The sequence below is a fragment of the Chaetodon trifascialis genome, chromosome 15, assembly GCF_039877785.1.
Source record: "Chaetodon trifascialis isolate fChaTrf1 chromosome 15, fChaTrf1.hap1, whole genome shotgun sequence".
NCBI lineage: Eukaryota > Metazoa > Chordata > Actinopteri > Chaetodontiformes > Chaetodontidae > Chaetodon > Chaetodon trifascialis.
This window is the reverse complement of record NC_092070.1, coordinates 23,217,978-23,243,638: the sequence shown is the minus strand read 5'-3', so window position 1 is coordinate 23,243,638 and position 25,661 is coordinate 23,217,978. Positions and strand designations below refer to the sequence as shown.

The window sequence follows — 25,661 nt, the reverse complement described above, 5'->3', positions numbered from 1 at the left end:
CAAGACTGAGCTCAGATCAGATTTATTGTAAAAACAGTAAAAGTAACAGCACATTTAAAAAAAGACAGTACTCAAAGAATCCAGCTACGTCCCCGCTACGAGTGTGTGAGGATCCACAGAAACCAGCGAACAGACTGAGGTCAGGCACTTCAGGAGAGACGGTGAACAGCACACACTCAGAAGAAAACACTTTGGAAGACGATCGGCCTAATTTCACACCAAAACCAGGAAAAACATCCCAAAACAACAGCACAGGCTACAGGTTACTACACACTGATTTCATAATGATAAAACACAAACTAGTGCAGGAGGAACAGCCGCCCTCCTCTTCCTCAGCGGCCCCCCTCTTCCTCAGCGGCCTTTTGTCCAACCGTTTGTGCTAAAGCTCACATCGACCTCGCCTTTTTAATCTCGACCTCTTAGAGTTTTGTGCTAAACAAACAAAGCCAACGAACACGGAGCCGCTGTGGCTCCTTCCTAAAAGCTGAGTCACACTCAGACGCGTCGGCGACGTTAAAACAAGCTCAGTGCAAACTGTGGCGTCGACGTGACGTGGCCCCGTGAAGACGGCGGCGACACTGTGAACACGAAGGTAACAGAACAGGTTCCACTCACAGGTAAACAGCACAGGTTAATGTTAACATACGTTTTTTCCTCTTGTGAAATACATTTTTATACATTTGTTGATGACGGCGCTTACAGGATGCTCTAATGTTACATCCTACACACAATGTTTCTGCTCTAGTATTGCAAATATTTTACCTCCTCTGTCCAAAACATGTCAGTTTGTGCCTTTTTTTTGTTTTTTTTTGTTAAAACCAGAATGCAGCGTTGATGCGAGTGAATGTTTGTGCGGTCAGCGATAAGCACAGTCCTCACATGAAGCCAGTATACACACTTCAGTTCATTTACAGATGTGAGCGCAGTCGTGCTACGCTGACAGAAATCCCCTCCAGGCACACGTCGTCTTTCCGCTTTGAGAACTTTTTTTTCTTCCTTCCTATGACGCCTGTTTTTCCGGCTTCGGAACGTTGCATATTGTTGTTAATATTGCTTTCCAAAACAAGCTGTTACATTCAACCACCAACCGTTTTCCTATGGAGAGTCCTGGGTGAGTAAGATGGAGTGCATTAGTGGGTTTGGAGGTGGGGGTCCGGTGGGGGTGGGGGGGGCTGCTGGTCGTCAAAACTGGAATTCTGGAACTGTTGATACGACTGGCATGTGCAATGAGGCCGTTTAAACGACCAGCGGTGCCCAGTCGCTCGGTTTGCGTCCGTACTGGATGAAGCGAGAGAAGAAGAGTGAAGAGGAGAAAATGTTTTACTGGATGCTTTTTAAAGGAAACGTTAAAGCAGCGCTATGACACGCTTAAAGTCCTGAGAGGTTCCAGATGTTGTTGCTTTGGGGCTGCAGTTTGCATTTTGAGTCACATCTCGTGAAGAAAAACAGCCAAAGATCCCCAAAAAGACGGCACGCTGTCAGAATTCAACCGTTCACAAGCAAACTGTCCCTTTTTCTCTGGTTTGCAGCTCAGTGGCTCATGATGATCGCCGCACTCCCAGATGTGGAACTGGCTGAAACCAGTCCAGACTCATGACATCGCACAAGAAGCCATCTTGGCTTTGACATGGGGCGATCATCATGAGCCACTGAGCTGCAAACCAGAGAAAAAGGATGCATACAACGTTAGAAAACAGTGAGAGGTCGCACCACAAAATGCGTTTTCTATTACTCTTTCATACCCAATCATGAACTGTCACCTGTCATCAGTGAGCCTGTTTACCTGTGGAACGTTCCAAACAGGTGTTTTTGGAGCGTTCCACATCTTTCCTAACAGTGTCCCAACCTTTTTGGAGTCTGGCTTGTTTATATATTGTAAAATTTAGTATTTCAGAATCTTTTTCCACCATTTATTTCCTTTTCATGGACTAATCAATTGACATTAACTGTCAATGAAAATAATCAGCCCTGCTTCAGTCACTGAATGCTGACCTGAATTGTACTAACTGGCCTAAACAGCAGTGAGAAACTCATCATTATCAGACCTTCACCCTGTCACCTGCCTCTGCTTTCCTTTACTTTTAAGGTTGAAAGTATGTATAAACGTATTCTGTATATTTTTCTAACAGTTCCCTTTTTCGGCCACTAGGAGTCGCCACCCCTCACATCACCTACTGAACCTCAACGCTCTCACCTGAATATCAGTAAGCTCTTTGTGGAACCTCTTTGCCAGGTCTGGACCGTTCTGCATTGTCGGGATCTGGTACATCTGAGAGAGGAGGAGAGAGGAGGCGAGAGGAGGGGAGAGGAGGGGAGGAGAGAGGAGGAAAGAGGAGGGGAGAGGAGGAGAGAGGAGGAGAGAGGAGGCGAGAGGGGAGAGAGGAGGACAGAGGAGGGGAGAGGAGGAGAGAGGAGGGGAGAGGAGGAGAGAGGAGGAGAGAGGAGGGGAGGGGAGGAGAGAGGAGGAGAGAGGAGGGGAGGGGAGGAGAGAGGAGGAAAGAGGAGGGGAGAGGAGGGGAGAGGAGGAGAGAGGAGGCGAGAGGAGGAGAGAGGAGAGGAGAGGAGGAGAGAGGAGGGGAGGGGAGGAGAGAGGAGAGAGGAGGAAAGAGGAGGAGAGAGGAGGAAAGGGGAGGCGAGAGGAGGAGAGAGGAGGAGAGAGGAGGAGAGAGGAGGAAAGAGGAGGGGAGAGGAGGAGAGAGGAGGCGAGAGGAGGGGAGGGGAGGAGAGAGGAGGAGAGAGGAGGAAAGAGGAGGGGAGAGGAGGCGAGAGGAGGAGAGAGGAGGAGAGAGGAGGAGAGAGGAGGAAAGAGGAGGGGAGAGGAGGAGAGAGGAGGCGAGAGGAGGAGAGGAGAGGAGGAGAGAGGAGGGGAGGGGAGGAGAGGAGAGGAGGAGAGAGGAGAGAGGAGGGGAGGGGAGGAGAGAGGAGGAAAGAGGAGGGGAGAGGAGGGGAGAGGAGGGGAGAGGCCATGGTGGACGTTACATTTTACTACCCAGGACGATTAACAGTCGTAACTGGACTCATGTCAGCAGACCTCCAGTCAGCAGACAGTGAGCAGCTGAACAAAGGAAGACTTCACCACACAGAGTGATGTGACCTCTTATTTAAAGCTACAACCTTTAAGATTTTCATTTAAATGTCTGTTAAATGTCCAGCTGAACTCACTGCTGACTGAGCCTGTGACCCACTGATGCCAGTACTGCAATACTTGTGTATTTGCATATTACAAACTGGGCGTCTGTCTGCTGTGACGTGCCTGGAGGAAACGCTGCGTTAAGTTACTGCTAATGCAAACCGAACATTTCCTCCTGCTGCAGCTTCACATTAAAAGCATTCAGCCGTTGAACCACGAGTTGACTGTTTGTCAGCGAGCTGCAGGCAACAGGCGGCACACCTCCCACCTGTCAGCCAGGTAGCTGTTTATCTGCTGTGTGCAGCGTAACATCAGGCCACGGTTCACAGAATGGTGTAAAAAGGCCAATTTCTGCCTGACTCCTTTATGAATACGATAACAGTTTGTTTTACTGTCCCAGAGTTCTGTGATCTGTAGAACTGAACCACATTTGCTGCCAAACCAACCAGGACTGAAACCTTTGGGCTGCCACTTTAAAATGAAACCGCAGAGCAGCCGAGCAACTGGAGAAACACAGAGAAGGTGAAGTCCTACCTGTCCTCTGTAGAGGAGGCTGCCGACAGGACAGACGACACAGGCCGTCCCTGCTCCAAACACCTCCAGGACCCTCCCGGCGTCCATGGCCCCCAGCAGCTCCTTCATGCCCATCGTGCGCTCCGTCACCTTAAACTCACCCTGACAGACACACGGAGAGCGACAAACATCAAGGTGGGATCAAAGTTTAAGGATCTGCTGCAGCAGCTTTCAGCCTCTTGGGCTCCTGGAATAAAGAAACATCTGATCGTGGCCCCTCGTGGGCTAATTCAGGGGGTTGTGAGTAAAGTTTGGAGACACTCAGGCCAAATCTGAAGCTCGCTGGTGTTTGTTCAACAGAACGCCTCTTTCAACATCAGAACATCCCATAATGATCCTCTAAAGCGGCTGTGCGGCTGAGGCCGGCGTGACAGTTTGTGTTTGGTGTCCTCTGGCTGTCTCACCCAGTCTCTGGCCAGGTCCAGCAGAGACTGTCTGGTGACTCCTGGGAGAATGATTCCATCCAGAGGAGGCGTCACCAGCTCCCTCTCTGCAGACACACATCACCAGTTTCACCTTCAGTCAAAACAATACTCGATGTGGACGGGAGACCCCAGAGCGTCCCAGTGACTCAGAAACACTCGAGACAGAAAAGAGTCTGACCTCCGTTCTCATTGGTCCAGTAGATGAAGAGGTTCATGGTGCCGACCTCGGTGATCTCCTCCTGGTCTCCATACAGCCACAGAACCTGCTGACAGCCGCGCTTCACCGCCTCGTTCTGCACCGCGATCGTGGGGCCGTAGTTCCTGCAGAGGGTTAAAACAGCAGAGAGGAATTCAGATTTTTGTTTTTCCTTTGTTCTGTCTAAACTGAATATCTGAGGCTGTGACGCGCCAAGCAGCTTTGGATGGTTCAGTTCACAGGGACTTTCCAAAAGACCTCAGGAGAAATTGGATATGCGCCTCTAAAGCGGCCAGCTGAGAACGAGGCAGCGACAGTTTAGAGTTTCAAACACATGAATGACAATGCAGCATCCACAGGCAGGCGTCTGCGCAGCCAGCAGGAAGGATCCTGAAAGTTAACGTCACGCTATCTCAACAAAAATCTAGACTAAGTTTCCTTTGACTGAAGTAACACCTGCCATGAAATTAGAGAAGATCATGAGAAATATGCAGCGCACATCACACCCTCGTGACGGCGAGGATTTCAATAAACAATGAACAATGCAGCTCGCAGTAAACACTCCAGTGATGAGTCATGCTTCGTGGTGCAAATTTGTCCACTTTTTTTGTGTCACAAAGTTTCAGCAGCACAAATGAACTTGTAGCCGCTGCAGGGTTCAGAACAAGCCGACAGACGCACAGCCCTGATGCACCGTCCACGTGTGCAGATGTTAGCATTAACTAAACTCATCCAGTTTTGTGAGTCTTCCTCACGCAGAAACATGAAATAAGCATGACAACACGGCAGGAACACGCAGAGCGACCGCCCTGAAACATCCACCCTGCCGTCCCGTGACGCTGCTGCTAAATCAGGCCTGATGGCTGAAGTGCGTCCTCTGCGTTTGATGGGAGGGGAGCAGATTGTGTTGGCTTAGCGGGTGGAGTGGGTTGCCACTGGTGTTACGTAACCAGCTGAGCATGTGTTACTGCAGGATAGCAGACTGAGGCCTGTGATTAGAGGCTGTGTGGAACGAGTGGAGATTAGAGGAGCGCTGACGGTATCTGCAGAGCAAACCGCTGGAGCCTTTCACACCTCTGATGAAAAACGATGTTTTAGAATGATGAATAAATCCACTGTTCAGTGTGTGAAGTTCATGAGGTCGTTCAGTGCTTCTCGCACTCGTCCGGCCTCATTCCTCCTGGACTCTAAACCCGAATGCATCCCCATCACGAGCACTGCAACACCCACGATCCTCCTCACATACTCATGGAGGACATTTTGAGCTGTCATTCATTAATCTGTCATTTCCCTGCTACCACGGGACAAAATGTCCACGCGTCTGTCTTTTTTTGGCATCGATGTGACGCTGATTCCAGCCAGCTCTGGGGCTGGACTTTGTCCAGACCTGCTGAACAAAAACACAGCTGTGGCGTGAAGCGCTTCAGAAACCTTACTCAGCCATGACAGCGTTACAAAGCTCGTGTGCTACTTTAGAGTTCTACTCACGTTCATCACAGTGACTTAACTGTGCAAAAAAAACCAAACAGAAACGTCACATTTTCTGCTTTCTCATCCTCACATTTCAAAACACAGTTCCAGTGTTGTAACCAACAATTTGCTCAAACTCACCCTCCCATCTTATAGGCCCCGACGCCTCCTTGCCAGGCCCTGACAAACGAAGGGTCCGCCAGCAGAGAAACGGGGTTGAAGGATCCTGTGGCAAAGTACGGTCCCACTGGGCCGATGATGACAAAGATCATAGCCTTTCCTGCCCGAGACACGCCAAGCGACGGCTGGAGGAGGGCGAGGAAGAGGAGAAGGCAGGCAGGCGTTCAGCTACAGTCTGAATGTGATCACTATGTTTGCGCTGCTAAGGCATAAGCTAAAGCTAAAGCTCACCTCAGTTCCTATGAAGGTGGGTCTGATGTAAAGGCTGGCGTCCAGGGAGTGTGGAACCCAGTCCTGGTCAACCTCCACCAGCTTCCTGATGCACTCCAGCAGTTCAGCTTTATCAAACAGCTGCAAAAGAAAGAGACGAGAACATTAACTGTCATCTCTTTGTCACTGCTTCGCTTTCTTCGCTCTTTACTGCTTTAGTAACACAGCTGACCTCAAAACGAACTGAGCTGTTCGTTACAGATGAAGCAGGTGTGAAGCGACCTGATACGAGGCTTTACATTTATTGGCACAGAAGGATTTCATCGTTTTGTTTTTGACCTTTATTTTTGTGTCATCTGTGTAACTCTTGAGATGTTGTGCTTTAAAAACAGGGGACGTCTGTGATATAACTGTAGAATGATTAAATGAATGGGCCTTGAAGCGTTTAACATTTAACTGAAGAAATAACATATATTATTATTCTATATTCTAAATATTCTTCCATTCACTAATGGAAAATGTTAGTTTTGCTCCTACAGCCTTACTTGACCAAGTGGCTAGTGTTGGCTAGTGTTAGCTAATGTTAGCAAACTTTAGATAGATATGGCTGTGTGTGAGACATGTGCTACTGTCTGTTTTAACATGTCGCAAACTTACATTTCAATGCTTTTATCTGATTTATTTATTAAGTTAGCTTATAACATGCTAACACAGAGCAACAGTGGCACACACAAAGAAGATAATGACATCAGCTACACAGCCGTATCTATCTAAAGTTTGCTAACATTAGCTAACACTTCCCAATATTAGCTAAATTTAGACAGATCTTAGCAAACACTAGCTAATAGTAGTAAACTTGAGGTATTAGCAAACACCAGCTATTGTTAGCAAACTTTAGAAAGATATCAGCAAACACTAGCTAACATTAATAAACTTTAAATATTAGCAAACACTAGCTATTGTTAGCTAGCTAATGTTAGCTAACTTTAGATAGATATGGCTGCGTAACTGAGACTTGTGTTACTGTTTGTTTTAAAATGTCACAGACTAACATTTAAATATGTTTATCTAACTTGTTTATTGGTTTAAAAAAGTGATAATAACATCAGCTAAACAACTATATTTATGTTAAGGTTGCATTAGATTAGCTAAAGTTAGCAACCATTAGCATGAGCTACTGGTCGTACCAGACCAAGTAAGATGGTAGCAACAAAACCCCGAGTGTATTTAAGAGGGCAATAATGTGTTTCCTTCCTTATAAATTAAACTTTTTACTTGTAAAAAATAAGAAAGTCTCTCTTTTTAAAACGTACGTAATCAACATTTCATCTCTGCAGATCAGGTCAAACTTCAAGAAAGTTTCCTTAAACCATTAACAGTCAGCTGTTAATGGAAAAAAAAAGTTTAGCCGTTTTTCCATTACATGTGTATATTGCATTAACAACAGAATTAATTATTAATTAATGATTCAAATATTACATGGTGTTCTTCTATGTAGCACACAGTAAAAAACGACTCATAGTTTCCGCTGTGTCCTGAACTCGTGGTAAAAAATTAAGCCTTGCATCAGGACATGTCTGGGTCATATGTCTAAACTGGGCATGTTGCCAAGCTGTTGCGTAACATCATGGAGGGTTGACAGGTTCAGGGTGGCAGTCTGAAATGTAACCTGCCTCACCTTGACAACTTAAAAGAAAGAGAATCATTTCAGGCATGTTAAGACGCACTATGGCGAAACAACGAGGAGCTGTGCTGGACATGTTGCTACAGAGTACAGAAGAGGAAGTACGAACTGTTTGAAGGCTTATTCTTACATCACAGTGGATGAAGGCTGGATTGTACAGATCTGACAAGTTCGTCACAGCAGCTACAAGGTTACGTGCACCTGCACCAATATGACTGGCCGGTGTTGTGCATGTTGTCATGTTGTGCTGCTCAACAGCAGAACCAGGACTAAAGCAGGAAGTGCCTTTTAGTTAGTGCCAGTGCCAGTTACTGGACTGGTGTGAAAGCTGTTAGTGGGAGCAGTAGTGCCGTGTCGTACATTGGCCCTCCTTCAGGACCTTTGTCCTATGTTTACGTTCTTACTCCCACCCCAGACATTGGCCTGAGGGGCTGCATTTTGGGTTGAGTTTTCTCTACATGAGAAGATACCAAACCAAGTTCACCATCTCATCAATTCAGCACTCTATAGGTGGGAAAACTTCACCCACTCTGGTGAAGAACTGGCCATGAAACTGCTCAAATATTGGCTCCAACCCAAACACAGTAACCAGGCCTGCATGAAAGGTGTGATACTAACAAGAATCCTCACTGAGGGTTTGTCGAGGGCGAGGTGGGGTACAAACTCACAGGAAGGCAGCTTCTGTCAGCGCTTCGATGCATCCTCTCCATGTTCAGCATGGGTCTGAACAGACGGATGTGGTTGTCCACTCCACGGAACGCCTTCATGCCTTCAAACAGCTGGACAGAAGACAGGCAGGCATCAACAAGTGTGTGAGACGAGTAAAGCTTTTACTAAGCTTCTACTAACTGCACATCACTCGCTCCGTGTGACCGTCAGTCGTTTTGCATAAGAGTCTTGGTCTGTATTACTGTTGCCAGTTGAACTGCAGGAGCAGGAGTTGCTGCACTCAGTGAAAACATCAGGAATGCCACAGATCTGCCAGCAGGGCGTTGACTCACCTCTATGGAGTAATGCAGGGCAGAGCTGGCAGGGTGCAGCGACAGGTTCTGGAAAGGTTTGATCTGTGGAGCTTCCCAGCCGCCCGACTGAGACCAGTTGATGGTCAGCATGTGGTCGGAGAAGTGTTTGCCAAACACCAGGGTGGAGGGGTCGGGCTTGGGGTTGCATACCGCGTTGTGTTCAATGATGAGATCTGCTGCCTGAGACGGAGGCGGACAGGCGAGCCGGCGACAGGAAGAGAAAGGAAGTAGACAGGACAAGAGCAGAGCAGGCGACGAGTACAGTGATTGTTTTTACATCGTCATTATTGGCAGAGCATGCTTTACAAAGGACAATTAGTCGAGAGTTATACAGAGTCAGTTGAGGTGCTGACATGTCTGGGCAATTAGACACAATGAATCAAGTGCAATTAAACTAAATTAAATAATTATAACAGGCAGACAGTGAGGGAGAGACAGAGGAAGGAAAGGACACTTTAAATGCTAAGTCGAAGAGTCAATTGTCACGTCCGTCTTCTCATAATGATCTATAAATGTCCTGAGCTCCGAGACAAAACACCAGGCATGTACGGGCAGCGGGCAAATCAGGCTGGATGGAGGTGATGCAGGCCTCACCTGGCGAGAAACAAAACGTTAACCTTTTCCTCATTACCTTAAAGGAGCTCGTGAACCGCAGCGAGCCAAAGGAAAAGGGGAGGGCCTGAACAAGTCGTCCATGGAGTGCCTGCAAAAGAAACATGACAAAAGTCTTTGCGGGACGACACACTCACTGTGAGTGACTTCTATGTACAGGACTAGCAGTCGTGAGCGTAAAGGCAATACTGCATGGGATGTATCTTCTTTCCAGGTGACAAGTATTCATCCAGCTTTGGGAATACTCAGGGACACCATGTCTGACATTGTGTGTTTGTGGGTGTGTGTCTCTGCACCAACCCTTTCGCCTGCACCATGCCTGTAGGAGACAGCTGGTGCTGCCTACTGAGCTGTAATTAGAGTGAGGGACATATTCAGGCTGCTCCACACTGGGCAGGCAGTGCAGCACCTTATTTCCATTCTTGTTTAACTTGCATATGGCTGCATAGTCCAGGCAGCTGGATGCTTCAAAACCATTAATCTTAATCTTTTGATCTGCAGTGGTGGCATTTCACAATGATCTCACATTCGTAAACATGGTGCCCAGTTTGACTTTAACCTGCCTCTCATACCTCCGCCAGCCACATGGCAGTCAGTGTCCTGTAGAGAGCATAATTGGTGCTTCACTAACTTCTGCAGAAACTTGCAGAGCGACTCTGGTGCAGGAGCCCGTGTGTGCAGGCTGCTGAATGGATGATGCAAGTGTTGCCTTTATTGCGACTCTGATTGTTTGTATATATGCATGTATAAACTTAAATATATGTATTTGCTGTGATGTTTGTAGCATCTGATGCATTCAATGTTATTCTTTCTTTGGTTCATTTGGACGCAGAGTCTGGAATTTAAGTTCAATTAGCAATGCTAGCTAACATTTTTGTCTAGAGTCAACATTAAACTCAACGTAGGCAACTTTGTTAACCACAAATGCGAAATGTGTTGTATATGTATAATGAGGTAATTACATAAACGCTTAACACTTGGCATATTCTGTATGCATCTTAGACCAGAGAGATGGGTGCTGCCTTCCTGCCTAACGCCAAACTCTATTTTAAAAAACTGGACAAGTGACTGAAAACATTCTTAAAGCGTCATTACTTACTACACTGAAGCAAACCGACGACTAGTTCAGTATCAGTAGAATATGTCTTTCAATTCGGCACACTGATAATGTACAAATCTTCTAAGTGGTCCGCCCGGCACCATTCACCAAAACGGCGAAATGTGGTTAAGATGCGTCGGGTTAGGTAACTTTTAAAAAATCAGAATTTCTCAAAATAAGGTCCAATAAATTGAGTAGATGTAAGACGAATTCGTCCTCCAACCTTAAAGAATGCACAGAAGTCCTCGGCTCGGGGTTTACTATGTGTTATTTTTAGCTGATAAGGAAGACAATTTTAATCAGCAGATTTCAGCGCGGAGTTTGGTTTAATGACCTTTCCAGTCTGTTTTGTTTTGCCTCCCTCGATGCTGGCGGGACAGACACGTCGGTCCGTGATAAGGCTTTGTTATCTCTGTCATTATCGGCGCACTTATCGCCTATTTAAGTCAATCATTTACTTCGACAATCAATGTAAACAGATAATAAACAGCACACAGACGTTTGTCGATGAACTCACCGTTCGGAGGGCTGCCATCGCCGCTACGTAACAATTGTAAAATCGAGATTACTGGTTCGTGTAGAAACACACACTGAGCTCAAAGTCAACCTGAGTTCCGCTTTGAAATACGAGTCGAAGCTCAGCTGAGATGAACTCAGACACCTCCCACACAAAAAAACCCCTCAGGGAAATTAGTCCTTCAAAAGAAACACTTGACTTAGGAGGGTCTGAAACTTTCCTAAACGGCTTCAGACAACTTCGTGATTTTTTTTTTTCACTTTTTTCCCGGGTTAAACATTTATCGCCGCGTGGACTCTTCTTTAGACGGACATGATAATGTGAGTGGGATAAAAAGTCACAAAATCACTTTAATAACACTGATCTGGTTACAGTTGCCCAGTACATTAACCGCATGAATCTCATTACGGAAGTCGGTGGAGGCGTGATAAAAGCGTAACATCTCATTGGTGGTTACTGCAGGGCACAGAGCTTGGTGCTGATTGGTCGATCGGTGGGGCGTGGTGCAGGTCGTATTTCACAGTTGGCCAGGATGCCAAAACTTTGAGCTGATTCACCTCAGCCAGGCAATTTGCTGAACTAAATGAATAAAACTTTATTTAACTGTTTTTATTAGCATGTAGTGTTCATCTCTACCGAGTACATTTAACAAACGTATAATCTCCATTAAACAAGTAAATCTGTTAAACCAGCGGAGGACACTGTGGTCAGTCAGGATGGGATCTGGCTCTTGAAGCCATAATTGAGTTCAGCTCCGCCGCTCAACAGCAGATCTATCCCAGTGCAGAAAGTAGCGTCTGCAGCGAGATACAAGGCAGCCAGTCCACACTCGGCCTCAGAGCCCATCCGTCCCAGCAGCTGCACGAGAGGAAAACCCGTCATGTCTCATTTTTGGTCAGTTTCCAGCATCACATTTTTGTGGCTGTGCTGTTTTTGTGTGTGTTTTATACTCTTGCAGCTGTTCTCACAGTAAAAGGCATCTCTGCATCATTCACTATTTGCCAAATAAAACAAAGATTTCACAACTGTGTTCTTCAGAGTTTTTTTTTATACCAGAATCAATGAAAAAAAAAAAAAAAAAACGCAGATTCACTGGTGACAACTATGAAAATAAATGCAAAAAATAAGAATTCCTCATCTGACACTAATAAATTATTAGAAAATGGAAAAGACAAGATCTGATCTTGTGATGAGATCCAACATCAATATGAAATCTTTCATTATTATTCAACAGAATAGAGAAAATTCTCTCTGCCAAGTAACATGATGAGGTCATTATATGACACTGTCCGGCCATATGTTTCATATCTTTCTGCTTCCACTATGAACGATGAAGAGCAGGTTGAAACTCTTCAGTCACAGTCTGACTCTTGGTCCTGTCGCCCTGTTATCTTCTGCTGCCTTCTCTGACTGGGCTGAAAAGAAAGCTTGAATTTGCATGGCAAAAACAGCCTTCGGCAGAAACCCTTTGTCTCTTTAGATGCAGGATTGAGGGAGTTAACATTTACAACCTAATGGACAGGCCGCAGTGTGGCAGTTTGGATGATTAGCACAACAATGAGGCAGGAACTCATGGTGATTTACAGCGAAACAGAGTCTTAAGTCTCAACAAGACCCAAGACTTCATTGAGATCACTTCCTCTTTGAACATGCTCGTCATCTTTGCAGCCCTGCGTTGGTCCAACTGTGAAACTTGCCTGATAATCTTCTCCCATCTTAATGGCTGCAGCAGCGTCTGGCGTCTGTGCTGCTAATTCTTCCCACAGAGGTGTCAGCACATTGCCTGGAGAGATGCTATAATGCATGGCAGACAGTGAAGGCACTATTAGACTTGTTGGCGACAGAAATTACTGAATCTATATAATCATTTTTACAAACACGCCAAACATCTGTGTGACTCCACAGCCTGCTCATGTGTCTGTTTCATATCATTTTAAAAGTCTTTTTTTAAAGCTCGTCACACAAAGTCAACAAGTTCTGCCGCTACTGTCAGACTTTGTTCTTATCTTGTGCCATTATTAACATGAATGAGCAACAGCGGAAAGTTACTGAGTAGATTTACTGCAGTGCTGCACTTCAGTACAGTTATTCACTTCTGTTTTATGTTATTCTCCACATTCAGAGGTCACTCCACTGCGTTTATCTAACTGAAACAGTCACTTTTCATGATCCTTAAATTAAAACATATGATCAGTACAAAGCATAATTACAAGTTAAACCAGCTGTTCCCGTCCTTTCTGTCTAGCCGAGTCGTCAAAGTGACTTTTCTAAATTCTAAACTTCTCACATTTCATTGAAATAACTGTGAAAAATACAGTATTAAAAACTAGCTGGAGCAATAAAATGCTGATTACACATGGACGCGTCACTATTAGCAATCTAATAATGTCACATAGACTCATCACAGGGGACATTTTACTGAATATATATACTTTTGATACTTTAAGTACATTTCGTTGTCTTTGTACTACGACTTAAGTAGGACTCTGACTGCACGACTTTTACTTATAATAGAGTATTTATACATTATTGTACTGGTACTTCAGTAAAGAATCTGATTACTTACTTCACCATCATTAATAATTATATATATTAAAAAAACACTTTAACACTAATTACAGGCCTGTCACATCATGGAATCACGTTTGAAATTTTTGTCCCAGCTAAGAATTAATCTGAATAAAGTGACAATTTACACATTTAAATATGCAGGTAATGAGAGAAACCAGCCTGGGCACAGAAACCAGTTTGGCTCACCAGTTCACTCGCACGCTGTAGCGACTCTCGTCCACAGCCATGGCTTTTGTCATGGAAATGATCGCCCCCTTGTGGAGAAAAGATCACATTACAGAAGTGTTTTTCTCTCTCCTGCTGAGATCTATGATGACTAAAACTAAATCAGGGATGAAACGTGGACGCGTGTCTGCTGGAGGATGAGCTCACCTTGGTGGCGACATACGGGGCAGCGTCCTTCTGTCCGATGGAGCCCACCAGACTGGAAACATTGATGATGTTTCCCTGTCGCTGTCGCAGGTATGGCAACACATACTGAGGAGAGAGTGAGAGCTCCTGTCACTTCAAAGATCCTGTACACATGCACACCTGTCTGTGGGTGAATGAAGGAGGTCAGTGGAGGCAAACACAGGGCAGAATCAGCTGATGAAGTTACTACTGAACACCTGATGCTGGAACTGAAATACCAGTGAATTTAATTTTTCCTTTTTTTGCCCTTTAAAGAAGTTTTACAGATGCACAAACACACGGTGGAAACATTACTTTAGAAGCCAAGAAGTAGCTGACGAGGTTCAGATTCAGCAGGTCCCTGAACTCATCAGCTGTGGTGTCGTCGATGGGTTTATGAGGAGGGTCTGAGGGGGGAGAAAACAGAGAAAAATGAAATGTAGCACTACAAGCATCCTCAGCATCACACCCACTGAAGGGACAGAGAAGTGTGAGACTCACGCCAGCCAGCGTTGTTGACCAGGCAGTCAATGTGTCCATAATGCTGCACTGTGACAGCAACCAGCCTCTGTGGTGGTGGTGGTGGTGGTGGTGGTGGGGGGGGGGGGGGGGGGGGGGGGGGGGGGGGGGGGTCAGAGAGGTCAGGTCAGAGAAATCAGTTACCAACAGAGCAGAGCAAACACAAACATACTAGAACCAGACCAATAACAGTCAAAGCTGCTCTTTTACCTTGATGTCGTCCTCTTTGGAGACGTCACATGTGACAAACTTACACGAGCCTGGTCCTGCTTTGTTCAGCTCTGCCTCTAGAGCCTCACCTCCCGCACCTGTAATACAGGTGGGATCACGGTGAAATGATTCATATTCACACTCATCAGATGCACGGGCTGTGGTTTCCCAACAGGTGATGAAGCAGCGATGAGGAGACACATTTTCTCCGTTAGTACAGAATTTAATGAAGAAAAAGCTGAATAAAAACAAAATTACTGACCTGCTTTTGCACAAAACACCACTTTGGCTCCATTCTCCACTAAAAAACATGCAAAATGTTCAGTGCGCCACTTCCTGCTCTGATCACAAACAAGTCACGCGCAGAAAATAAATAATAAATAACGATAACTACCTTACCAAACACTTTGACAACCCCCCTGCCAATCCCTTTGGATCCCCCGGTGACAATCACAACTTTGTTGAGGTAGCGGAGGGACATTTTGGTTCTGATGCTGATAAAACGTGTCGTAAAACGACGCAAAGCTGCGCCGCGGTCAAACTTTGACGATCGATATGATCAATAACTACCTTTGCTCTGATTGTCACTGCACGCCTGCGTCTCCTTCAGCTCATCCGCTGACAGATCGACAGCGTTTGTAAAGGCAGGTGCTGTGTGAGGTTCAAAGGTCCGCAAAATCATGGGGTTTGCTCTGCTGCCTTCAGGTGCTACGGCAAGTATTGGAGTTCACTCAACAACTGTCAATAAAATGGAATATCTGGAAATTTCGGCGCCAAATTCTGAATTTAATATTCATACGAATTTAATGTGCTAATATGCACTTTAGCATGCTAATATGCTAAGCTAGGATGGTGAACAGACATTATATGTTTGCACTGTCATTCTCAGAGCACGGCTGAATAAAACATTTGACTTTTTAAGTAGTCAACATGTTAATCAGTCTTTTATTCTATTTATTTCATTACATTAATAATTAGCTAAACCAGCATATTAACTAGCATAATAATATGCTAAATTAACAAATGTTAGCAAAGTACAACCGAGGCTCATGGGAATGTGATTAGTTTTGGAGATATTTTGATCATAAACCAAGTTTTAACCAGATGATGACGCTAGATGATCAGAGGATCATGTCGGAGGGTGACATGAAGTTTATACCAGATTTTGTGCCAATGCATTCAGCTGATGTGAGTTACTGCACAGAATAAGTGGAAAGATTGACCTATTGGTGGCACAAGAGGAAATGTCTGGTGAACAGCAAAGCCATTAGGATTCATCCTTTGAAAAGTCAGAAAGGGAATTTACTCACAGCATTTGAAGGCATCATGAAGCCTCTGCCATGAAGTCCTGTTATGGGAACTGTAGTTTTACTCCACACAAAGTGCCACATGGAGGTGCTTCAGTGTTGACTTCACAGTCTGTCTAAAATAACCACAGACAGCCAGATTTATATTTCATATAAAATGAGGTCAAGTTTAATTTGTCCTGTTTTAAATTTGTGAACAATTTTGGACAAGCCACGGTCAAATAGGCACAACTTAAGATAGATGGTGACAGCAAAGGTATGAAAGCATTTAGAGGCGACATGGAGACAAAAACTGAGTGAAAATACTAACCACATGTTTGTGGTCTCACCCCCACGTGTGAATTATGACCATCAACACCACAACCTTTCAAAGATTTCTCTTTATTTAACATAACAGTTTGGCCTCTGCAGTGTGAAAGCTCAGATGCACCCATGTGTGCAAACATGTACAGTATGTTTAAGAAAGAGTGAGGGGTTACAAGGTTGACATTTTTGGGCTAGAGGGGTTGCTGGGGGGCAGACGAAGCGTTGAGGAGGCAGCGGTGCTCTTGGAGGAGGAGGAGAGGGCCAAAGATTGAATTTCTGCCTGACAGCATTCCCCGGGGGGAGGGGGGGTACCGAGTGTGAGAGGAAGCAAGTGAAGACAGTGAGTGACCTACCAACAAGCTTAACTATCTTAACTTCACCCGCGCTGCAGCAGATTAACACCGCGGCAGCTCCCGAAGGAGCCACGCTGCTCCCTCTGCCGCCTCCCCTCCCCTCACAAACGTGACACAAGAAGGTGGGCTGGCATGGAGGAGGAGGGGTCGTCTGGACATCCTGATGTGGGAATAGTTACACAAAGTGCCTCAGAAGGAGGGAAGGGTCAGGCCAACATCACCCTGCGGTGGAGGTACAGTGGGAGCGTCATGGTCACTCTGTGGAGGTGTGATTAGTCTGAATCTGGAAGGCAGACGGGTGAGACGAGGAGACCAGTTTGTTTCCTACTGGGTGAACTGGACATGGTGATGAGCATGAAGCTGACTGCATGTGTGGAGCTTTTTGCATGGAGGGTCAGCATGATGTGATTTACAGGAAACGTAACAGAAAGTGGTGGAGAAAGTGAAAAAAAATGGGAAGTTTTGACACAAGTTCTGCTTTGTTTTTAATGGGATGGTCAACATTTTCATTCCTTTTACTGTAGCACACTTCTATTCACTGTACCTATCACAAAACTCATGCTAATGTCTATATAATGCATTGTATTGTAATCTGAATAACAAAAAAAAAAATCAATTATTCTGATGTCCAGGAACTTGCTCCCCTGGATTTGCAAAGGCAGCAGAGGTGAGATTCTGATTTTAACATTTTATTGATCAGCTCCAAAATATTCTGGAAAATGATAATGTATAATGTACTCGTGATGCTCTGCTATTGGCCAGAGGATTTCATAACAAAATGAAATATCTAATTGACCATTAATAACATATTTTATTTAGAAAAAATACAGCCGCAGAGCGGTTAAAAAAAGGAATAAATATTGTGTTTCCCTGTTGTTCTGCACTAACTCTGGCATGTTTTCTCCAGAGCGAAGAGACAAAGAAAAGTGAGACAAGAAAGACAAAAAATCCAAGTTTAAGAGATGGATAATCTAGACAAGGGAGGAGGTACAAGAGGAGAAGAAGGAGGAGGGCAGAGGAAAGAAAAGCAGAGAGCAGAGAAGGTCGGCGATGAAGACAAGCAGACCAAAGACAAACACAACAAGCTGGAGAAGGAGAGCGGTGAGAAGGAGCCGAGTGGAGAGGCCAAGAAGGAGAACCGGCGCTGTCAGTGGAGGAGCGGCTGGGCTCTGACCGAACGTCTGGCCATCAACGTATCAGGGATGCGCTATGAGACCCAGCTCCGGACCCTCGCACAGTTCCCCGACTCCCTGCTGGGTGACCCCCGCCGTCGTTTGCGCTACTTTGACCCCACGCGCAACGAACTCTTCCTGGACAGGAGCCGCGTCTGCTTCGATGCCATCCTGTACTTCTACCAGTCGGGCGGGAGGCTGAGGAGGCCCGCCAACGTCCCTCTGGACATGTTCCTGGAGGAGCTGCACTTCTACGAGCTCGGAGAGGAGATCATCGACCGCTACAAAGAGGATGAAGGCTTCGCCAAGGAGGAGGAGAGGCCCTTACCCACCAACGACTTGCAGCGTCGCCTCTGGATGCTGTTTGAGTATCCGGAGTCGTCCAGTGGAGCTCGGATCATCGCCATCATCAGCGTCATGGTCATTGTGATCTCCATTCTCATCTTCTGCCTGGAGACTCTGCCTGAGTTCAGGAATGAGAAGGAACAGAGGGAGGTGAGGACGGCTTGCATGGCGCTGACACATACCAGAGCCATTTACGTACGAGCGATAGGGAGGAACGGGCAGGAAGCTGACAGGGTGCAGAGAGAACAGAGGATAACACTGCATGAAGTGATGAGCTGAACAGGTGCTGACAGGTGTCACCTTGCCAAACATAAACACCTGAAAATGCTAACTCCTCTCTCAACACTGAGGGAGTTAAAGTTAAGAATAAGGCTCGACAGAAGGGGAAGCAAAGGCAGCAAACAGAGAAGAGAAAGGGCGAGGTCCTGAGATTATTTTGGACTTGTCGTTAAATCTGATCTACTCAGATTTAGGGGAGGGAATGAAGGAAATGAGGAGGGCAGTTAAACCGCTGGTGGAAAAACAAGAGCAAGGAAAGAGAGGGCAGACAGAGCAGGTTGGATGGAGGTTTACCGTGAGAGGAGCTACACGATGTGGAGATGATATGCCCTGTCGGCCACTTAGGGACGACTGCCAGAGCCAGCAAGTACATTAAGGAATGGACATTTCAAAAGTACTGAGAGGAGAGAGAGCGAGAGTGGAAGAAGCTAGAGCGAGAGAAACAAGTGTGAAGGGAAGGAAAGGAGATGAGCTTGTCTCATGTTACCCCTTGGAGATCTAAAGGGCTATTTATAGAGGAAGGACAACCCTAACAGCATATCAACACATAAACGGATATCTGTATTAATAAACGCTGTGACTCATACGCTACAAACTGAAAACAGCATTGAATTAGGCTTGCAGATCAACTTTTCTGATGAGCGACGCAAAATGAAATTAGCCTCGCACACGCTCCGGTCTCTTGGAGACGAGACGGACTGCAGAGGTTCAGGCAGCAAACAGGCAGTCGTGCTCGCGGGATTTATGTTCCCCGTCACCACCACGCTGCTCCGTTACTCCCATACATAGATAGATCGGAGCATTTGGCACTTTTGAACACTACGCAAACAAACTCAAATTTAGATGTACACATGTCCCCACGCAATCACTCAACTCCCAGATGGTGGTGAAAATCTACTTAACAAAACTGTTTTTGTTCAGTTCTGATGCATGCATGTCGTTAGCTCTGTACGATGAGTCATGTGTTTTTTAAATGGCTGAGGCATCATGAATCTGCAGATGCAGGTATTTGATTTCTAAGGGCACAGATTTTGACGTAAAAAGCACAAACGCTGCCATGCTAGCAGCTCTATGAGGCACTCCGGTGCTCTGTGCTAAATGCTAACTTCCTCATGCTAATATTTTAGGAGTACAGTGTTTGCTATCGTCATCATTGTAATACTAACGTCAGCATGCTAACATGCTGACTATGCTAATGTCGAGCAGGTAGAATGTTTACCATGTTCATCATCGTAGTGCAGCATGTTAGCATGCTAACATTTGCTACTTAGCACTGAAGACGAAGTGCAATTGAGGCTGATGGGAAAGTGATTAGTTTTCAGATATTTTCATCATAAACCAAAGAGCTGGACAAAACTTCTGAGTGGAACAATTTTATGCCAAACCATCCAGGAGAAGAGGATTTTTTTAGGGAATATTTCACACAAAAAAAAACTAAAATGTCAACCTCAATGGAAAAGTAATTAGGATTCATCCTGCAGGGAAAATTTCATAGTAGTCCATCCAATAGTTTGTGAGATATTTCAGTCTGTACCAGAGAGGTGGACTGATAAACAAACAGTCTGCCACTGAAAGCACTAGCTGTACTGCTAGCATGGCTAAACTCGAGACAGCACGTGTAACTCTGAACTCAGTCAACAGTTTTCATTAGAAACATATAATATTTCAGGTGGAGCGCTCAAAACCACAACGAAGAAAAAACAAATTATCTTAATGGCTGAAAATATTCATAAATGGAAAAACATGCTTCTTCTGATCTTGTTGTGAGTCTACCACTTAAAATGCACGAGCCAACAGGTTGATTGGTTGAACTCAAAAATATACAAATACTTAGTGTTGGGGACAATATGTGCTGTCAGGCCACCAGAAGCTGAGGAGTAATTCCATCTAACTTGTTAAAAGACACTAAAGCTCAGTCATTTCAAACCTGCACCTACTTCCCGGAAAAAAACAAGCGCCGAGCTAAACGAAGTGTCAGATGCCTCGTCTGTGCCGCTGTCTGAGGTGTAACGCAACCCAGAGTCACATGAACTTAATATTTTTTTTGTGTGGGTTTAAATATAGAGAAACTGATTTATATGAAAGTCCGTGCGGAAAAATAAAGCCGGCGGAGTGAAAATGGAGAGGAGAGAAATGTTAGCACAGTATCACAGATCTCACGGCCTCGACTGGATCCTCATAACAGATGTCATAGTTCAAATGTGCTGAGGACAAACATTCATAATAATTGCTTCTTCTCGTTTATCCTCCGGCCATCTCCTGTTTACTCTTACCTTGTTTTCTCTATGGTTACGCTCCTGTAAACATTGTCGCCATGGAGCTATTTATGATAGCCCCACCTTTCCCCTTTATTCTCAGATTTCTCCCTGCAGCTCATGCTGGAAACAGATGATAGAGCACAAGTGGTGTCTGATCAGATCGTAGCTCATATGCTTTGATTTCTGCATCTTTGAGTGGAGCTGTGACCACTTTTCTTCATCCTCTGTTTTGCAGCAATTCACCACCATACCTCACCCCACCATCCCGAACGAAACCATCGTAATCCCGCCTGGCTTCACCCCCTTCCAGGACCCCTTCTTCATTGTAGAGACGATCTGCATCTTCTGGTTCTCCTTCGAGCTCATCGTGCGCTTCACCTGCGCTCCGAGCAAGATGCACTTCTTCAAAGACGTCATGAACACCATCGACTTCTTCGCCATCATTCCCTATTTCGTCACACTGGGCACAGAGCTGGCAAAGGACAAAGGCGCACAGCCATCTGTGTCCCTGGCCCTCATCAGGGTCATCAGGCTGGTGAGGGTCTTCAGGATCTTCAAGCTGTCTCGTCACTCCAAGGGTCTCCAGATCCTGGGCCAGACGCTGAAGGCCAGCCTCAGAGAGCTCGCCCTGCTCATCTTCTTCCTCTTCATCGGGGTCATACTCTTTTCCAGTGCCGCCTACTTTGCCGAGGTGGACAGTCCTAACACCGCGTTCACCAGCATCCCTGAGTCTTTCTGGTGGGCTGTGGTGTCCATGACGACGGTCGGCTACGGGGACATGTACCCAGAGACGGTCGGGGGAAAGCTGGTGGGCTCCATGTGCGCCATCGCCGGAGTGCTCACCATCTCTCTGCCAGTGCCCGTCATCGTGTCCAATTTCAGCTACTTCTATCACCGCGAGATGGAGTGTGAGGATACTACCCAGTACCATCATGTCTCCACGTCAGTCTGGGAAAAGGACGGAGAGGACGATGAAGAGGAAGAAGATGAGGAAGGAGCGGACGAGGTGCCCGAATACATGGGGGATTATGCACCCCTGTATGGGCAGAACAGCACGGGTATCTGCCCTCCGCTCAATGGGACCCTCCTGGCAGGGCTTTGTGCCGGACAGGCGGCTGGTGATCAGAGAGGGATAAACTTCTACCTCAAAGAACCTCTGGTCACTCAGGTTTGAGAGCGAGCAGGACGGACCGAGGGAGTTCAGTCAATACTCGAGCACTGTCTCACATCACGAAAAGGAAAGATGCTCTGAAGCTGAAAGGCGTGGTCGTGATACAGGAGAAAATGCTCTAATTTGTGCCTCTCAGGTGATGATGGTCTTCACATTTGAGGCTTCTGCATGATTTTATTTGACTCACTACAGTAAGCATTTGTTTTTCACAAGAGATAAATAAAAGCTAATTATTGTATTAATGACATTTCCAGATTCCTCAAAGAATCATCTATTCAGTTCAAATAAATGTATTCTATCTGCTGCACAATAAAGTTAGTTTGAACTACTTTCCCACATTAAATATGGCTGCCAGTGGACGTACTACGATATCTTGTTTGTTTTGGGCCAAAAAATAAGATTAAATAGACAGGTTTACCTGTTTAAGTTTCATCCTTGAACACATCAGTCAGGGAAATATTCAAAACTTTTGACCAAAAATCAAAGTTTCAAATCTCTTTAAGTCGATTTTCATGTAAACGAAGTGAAGTCAACGGCTGCTTGGAAGGAAGAAAATAAATTATTTGGAGAATGAAAATGAAATTAAATAAAAATTTCAGGCAATGCTTCATTTCATGGTAAAAAAAAAAGAAAAAAGTTTGTTTACCTAATATTTTTTGGGGAAATTTGAAATCAAAATTTAAATTGATATTTGAGGATTGCCTGCGTCCACGTACACTGGACGCAGCATCAGCAGCGTATAATCACCTAATCATCACTGCAAAAATCTCAAATGGAAAAAGGAAAATCAGTCGAGAGGCACAAACTCGGGCCACGCTGACACCAAAGCTCGACCTGAACGGATGGGAGACAGTTATTCCAGAGACACCCAGCGTCTGTATCATCCCTGTGATGAGTGTTTGCTGATGTCACTGCTGCTGTAACGTGACAGTGACTGACGCGCCGCATGCTGCTAAGGATAAATGTATGCGAGCGTCGCAGGTGTTGATTCCCTGCACTGGTCAGAGTTATGGCAGACATGCGGTGCTGCGATCTCGTGCTGACGTGGACAACAAAGCGATCGTTCATCAGCCGGTTCAGACGGAGCTCACGCAGAGAGAGCCAGAGACAGCCTGGAGAGGTGTGCAGAGAAAGCTGATAGCAGGTCAGAGACGGTGCAGCTCAGGGCCGGCTGACATGTTTGAGGCCAAAGTGCAGACCCTTCTGAAGCAACACTGTACCCTGATGGTCTGAGGCGTCAGCGGACAGCGGAGCTAAACTTTTAGATGCGCCTCAGTTAACTTGATGTCTTAAACAGAGTAGGTGTGTTATTTCTTAATGGAGGATGAAGCTGCGACTGTGAAGCGAGCGCAGCTTAAGCATTCATTCAGGCGCAGCCATAACAACATTCACAGTCATCAGCTCATTCATCAGCTGCTCAGATACCAGAGTCATGCATGTGTGCAGCACAGCCTTCATAGCACTGCTGACAGCTCTAGTTTCTTCCATACACCTCTGCCATCTGCAGCTCCTCCACCACCTCGCTTCTATGTGCAAGTTTTCCTGACTTCACTCAAAATGAAAGTTCATGTACGTGTTTATTGGGGGGTTTATTGATTTATGCTTTCTGTTCATGAAGACATCCTTTAATATCTCTATTAGGCTCCTGCAGATGAAGCTGCACATCAGCGACCGCTGTATGGCAGTACTACTACTACAGCAGAGTATGTGTGTCAGTGTGATGAAATATCTACACTAAGACATGTTCAAAGGAAATTCTCTGATATTCTGCGATATGATAAATGATTCTGTCCGTATCATTCAACCCACTCGTCCCAAATGGTCTTTACTTTCCCACAATACACAGACTCCAGCAGAACTCAACACCTTTGAGGAGGTCAGTAGGTCATTGTGTCTATTGATGTCAAAACTTTGGAGGGAACTGGGAATACCGATAAGCAGCAGAATTTTTTGGGCAGATTTTTCTACTTTTTTTGTCCATTCTTGCCACCATTTGAATCCATTACATTTGACATGAATTCAAGCTGAATGCAGCCATTCAGAAGCCTAAAGGTTTGTGGGATGTTGTGCGTATGTGGCTGCGTATATGTTTATGTACATCTCTCTTTATTTAATAAATGTCGTATTTAATCGCTCATGGATCTCTGAATTCCTTCCACGCTGATTGCTGTGCGCTGACTCAGGGGGGGATGTGATGATGCTCGCTCAGATCTAAACGCATGCAGTGTTATTAGAGGGTGGTGCATCGTGGATGCTGCGGTTTCTGTGGTCAGGAAAGGCCTGAAAACGTCACGAGTCAGCACGGCCTGCGTGGTGAACTGTTGGTCTGCTTCGTGTGATGAGTGATCCTGCCTCTAGATGTCAGACTGTGTTTTAAAACAACACCGCTGCACAGACCAGGACATGTGTCTCACCGCTGCTGCTGGTGGATCTGATTTACAATAACATGACAGAAAAGACTTCAGAGTCACTGAACGCAACATTTCTGCTCTTGAAACGATTATTTGTACCATCTGGATCCAGATGACTGATGTTATTTCCATTCCTGTTATCCAAACAAAGAAATACACGTTACCAAGTGCTCTGAATCAACTGAATTATTGCACCTATCATAGCAAGCTGGTAGCACTTCAAGTTGTCATGCGGTTGCCTCAAGCCAATATTACACTCTTTAAACAATATTATTTAAATCTCAGTGTTATTTATTTCACTGTGTTTTCATATATTTAACTTATTTTATAATGTCATGTGATCGGCGGCTTTATCAAGTGTGACACGCTGATGGTTGATTGATTTTTTTAATCAGGAGAAGATTCATTGTTAACTGTTTCCATCATCATTTAAGTTTGTTTTCATTCAAGCAGAAAAGTCAAATATTTGACGCGTCCAGCTGCTCCAGTCTGAGGTTTAGCAGGTTTTCCGTCTCTTTAAATTGTATATTTTTTGGTTATAATCTATTGATCATGGACATTTTTCATTAGTTTCAGATATCTAATCAAACAACCAACTAATCGAGGTTAATCAACAAAGGAAACTGTGATCAGTTACATTATGGATTGCTGAGAGGCTTGAAATTGATCTTAATCTGGGTTTACCTTAAAATTCAGAAATACTGATTTCCGACATTTTTCAGTTTATTTAACCTGTTTTACAGCAAAATTTGGCTGATTTGGATTAAAAATGAAACTGACAGATCAAATTAACGTGTTTAGTTTGAGTCAGTGAATCCTCAGTGAGACTCGAACACTTTCACTGTCAGCGAGCAAAGACTCGAGCTGAAGTAACACACACACACACACACACACACACACACACACACACACACACACACACACACACACACACACACACACACACACACACACACACACACACACACACTCCTCTTTGCAGTGATTAAATTCCTGACCCCCCCGCCCCCCCGGCCGCCTCAGATGGTGTGATATCCTCATGTCATGTGTCGGACTCTCATGCTACAGGACAGATTAGTGTTTCATTCCAGCCTGAACGTCATCTCAGTCATCACAAATCGGAGTTTCACACATTTTCCGACAAACCTCGACGCTGATTTTTCAGACCTGACCCGCAGCGTTCGACCTCTTCCCTTCACCTGACTCGACTCTCCCCTCTGACGTGCAGGGACCCGATGCTACGTCAGTCCC

General features: G+C 45.4%; 3 protein-coding genes across 4 annotated transcripts; 1 reads left to right on the top strand and 2 right to left on the bottom strand.

Moving 5' to 3' along the window:
• Positions 1–5: 5 nt before the first annotated feature.
• On the bottom strand, positions 6–11,514 carry bcat2 (branched chain amino-acid transaminase 2, mitochondrial). The gene is made up of 11 exons (XM_070981261.1): positions 11,119–11,514; positions 9,522–9,593; positions 8,870–9,070; positions 8,537–8,647; positions 6,206–6,325; positions 5,936–6,099; positions 4,307–4,449; positions 4,108–4,193; positions 3,665–3,805; positions 2,195–2,269; positions 6–1,278 (listed from the first exon to the last, which is right to left on the bottom strand). Exons 1-11 carry the CDS (start codon positions 11,134–11,136, stop codon positions 1,237–1,239), a joined length of 1,173 nt encoding a protein of 390 aa, XP_070837362.1. The 5' UTR covers positions 11,137–11,514; the 3' UTR covers positions 6–1,236.
• Positions 11,515–11,694: 180 nt separating this feature from the next.
• On the bottom strand, positions 11,695–15,490 carry hsd17b14 (hydroxysteroid (17-beta) dehydrogenase 14). 2 transcript variants are annotated; one of them, XM_070981266.1, is made up of 9 exons: positions 15,208–15,490; positions 15,071–15,109; positions 14,809–14,906; positions 14,581–14,647; positions 14,395–14,486; positions 14,062–14,166; positions 13,876–13,943; positions 12,816–12,912; positions 11,695–11,976 (listed from the first exon to the last, which is right to left on the bottom strand). In XM_070981266.1, the coding sequence occupies exons 1-9, from the start codon at positions 15,287–15,289 to the stop codon at positions 11,830–11,832; spliced, it is 795 nt and encodes a 264-aa protein (XP_070837367.1). In that variant the 5' UTR covers positions 15,290–15,490; the 3' UTR covers positions 11,695–11,829. The 2 variants fall into 2 exon arrangements, with proteins under 2 accessions (XP_070837367.1, XP_070837368.1); XM_070981267.1 differs by having other exon boundaries at positions 11,708–11,976; positions 14,395–14,647; positions 15,203–15,294.
• A 2,246-nt stretch (positions 15,491–17,736) lies between these two features.
• Positions 17,737–22,002, top strand: LOC139343540 (potassium voltage-gated channel subfamily A member 1-like). The gene is made up of 2 exons (XM_070981260.1): positions 17,737–18,441; positions 21,064–22,002. Exons 1-2 carry the CDS (start codon positions 17,737–17,739, stop codon positions 22,000–22,002), a joined length of 1,644 nt encoding a protein of 547 aa, XP_070837361.1.
• Positions 22,003–25,661: the final 3,659 nt, after the last annotated feature.

What these genes read in the sequence shown, in the direction of transcription:
- LOC139343540 (XM_070981260.1), top strand. Translation starts at nt 17,737, where the DNA reads ATGGATAATCTAGACAAGGGAGGAGGTACAAGAGGAGAAGAAGGAGGA. An exon ending in ATGAGAAGGAACAGAGGGAG is followed by an intron (nt 18,442 to 21,063) that starts GTGAGGACGGCT and finishes TCTGTTTTGCAG; the next exon opens with CAATTCACCACCATACCTCA.
- bcat2 (XM_070981261.1), bottom strand. An exon ending in CTGGACCAATGAGAACGGAG is followed by an intron (nt 4,194 to 4,306) that starts GTCAGACTCTTT and finishes GTGTGTCTGCAG; the next exon opens with AGAGGGAGCTGGTGACGCCT. An exon ending in GCCTCCTCTACAGAGGACAG is followed by an intron (nt 2,270 to 3,664) that starts GTAGGACTTCAC and finishes CTCCTCTCTCAG; the next exon opens with ATGTACCAGATCCCGACAAT.
- hsd17b14 (XM_070981266.1), bottom strand. Translation starts at nt 15,289, where the DNA reads ATGTCCCTCCGCTACCTCAACAAAGTTGTGATTGTCACCGGGGGATCC. An exon ending in GGTGTTTTGTGCAAAAGCAG is followed by an intron (nt 14,907 to 15,070) that starts GTCAGTAATTTT and finishes CCTGTATTACAG; the next exon opens with GTGCGGGAGGTGAGGCTCTA. An exon ending in CCAAAGAGGACGACATCAAG is followed by an intron (nt 14,648 to 14,808) that starts GTAAAAGAGCAG and finishes CCACCACCACAG; the next exon opens with AGGCTGGTTGCTGTCACAGT.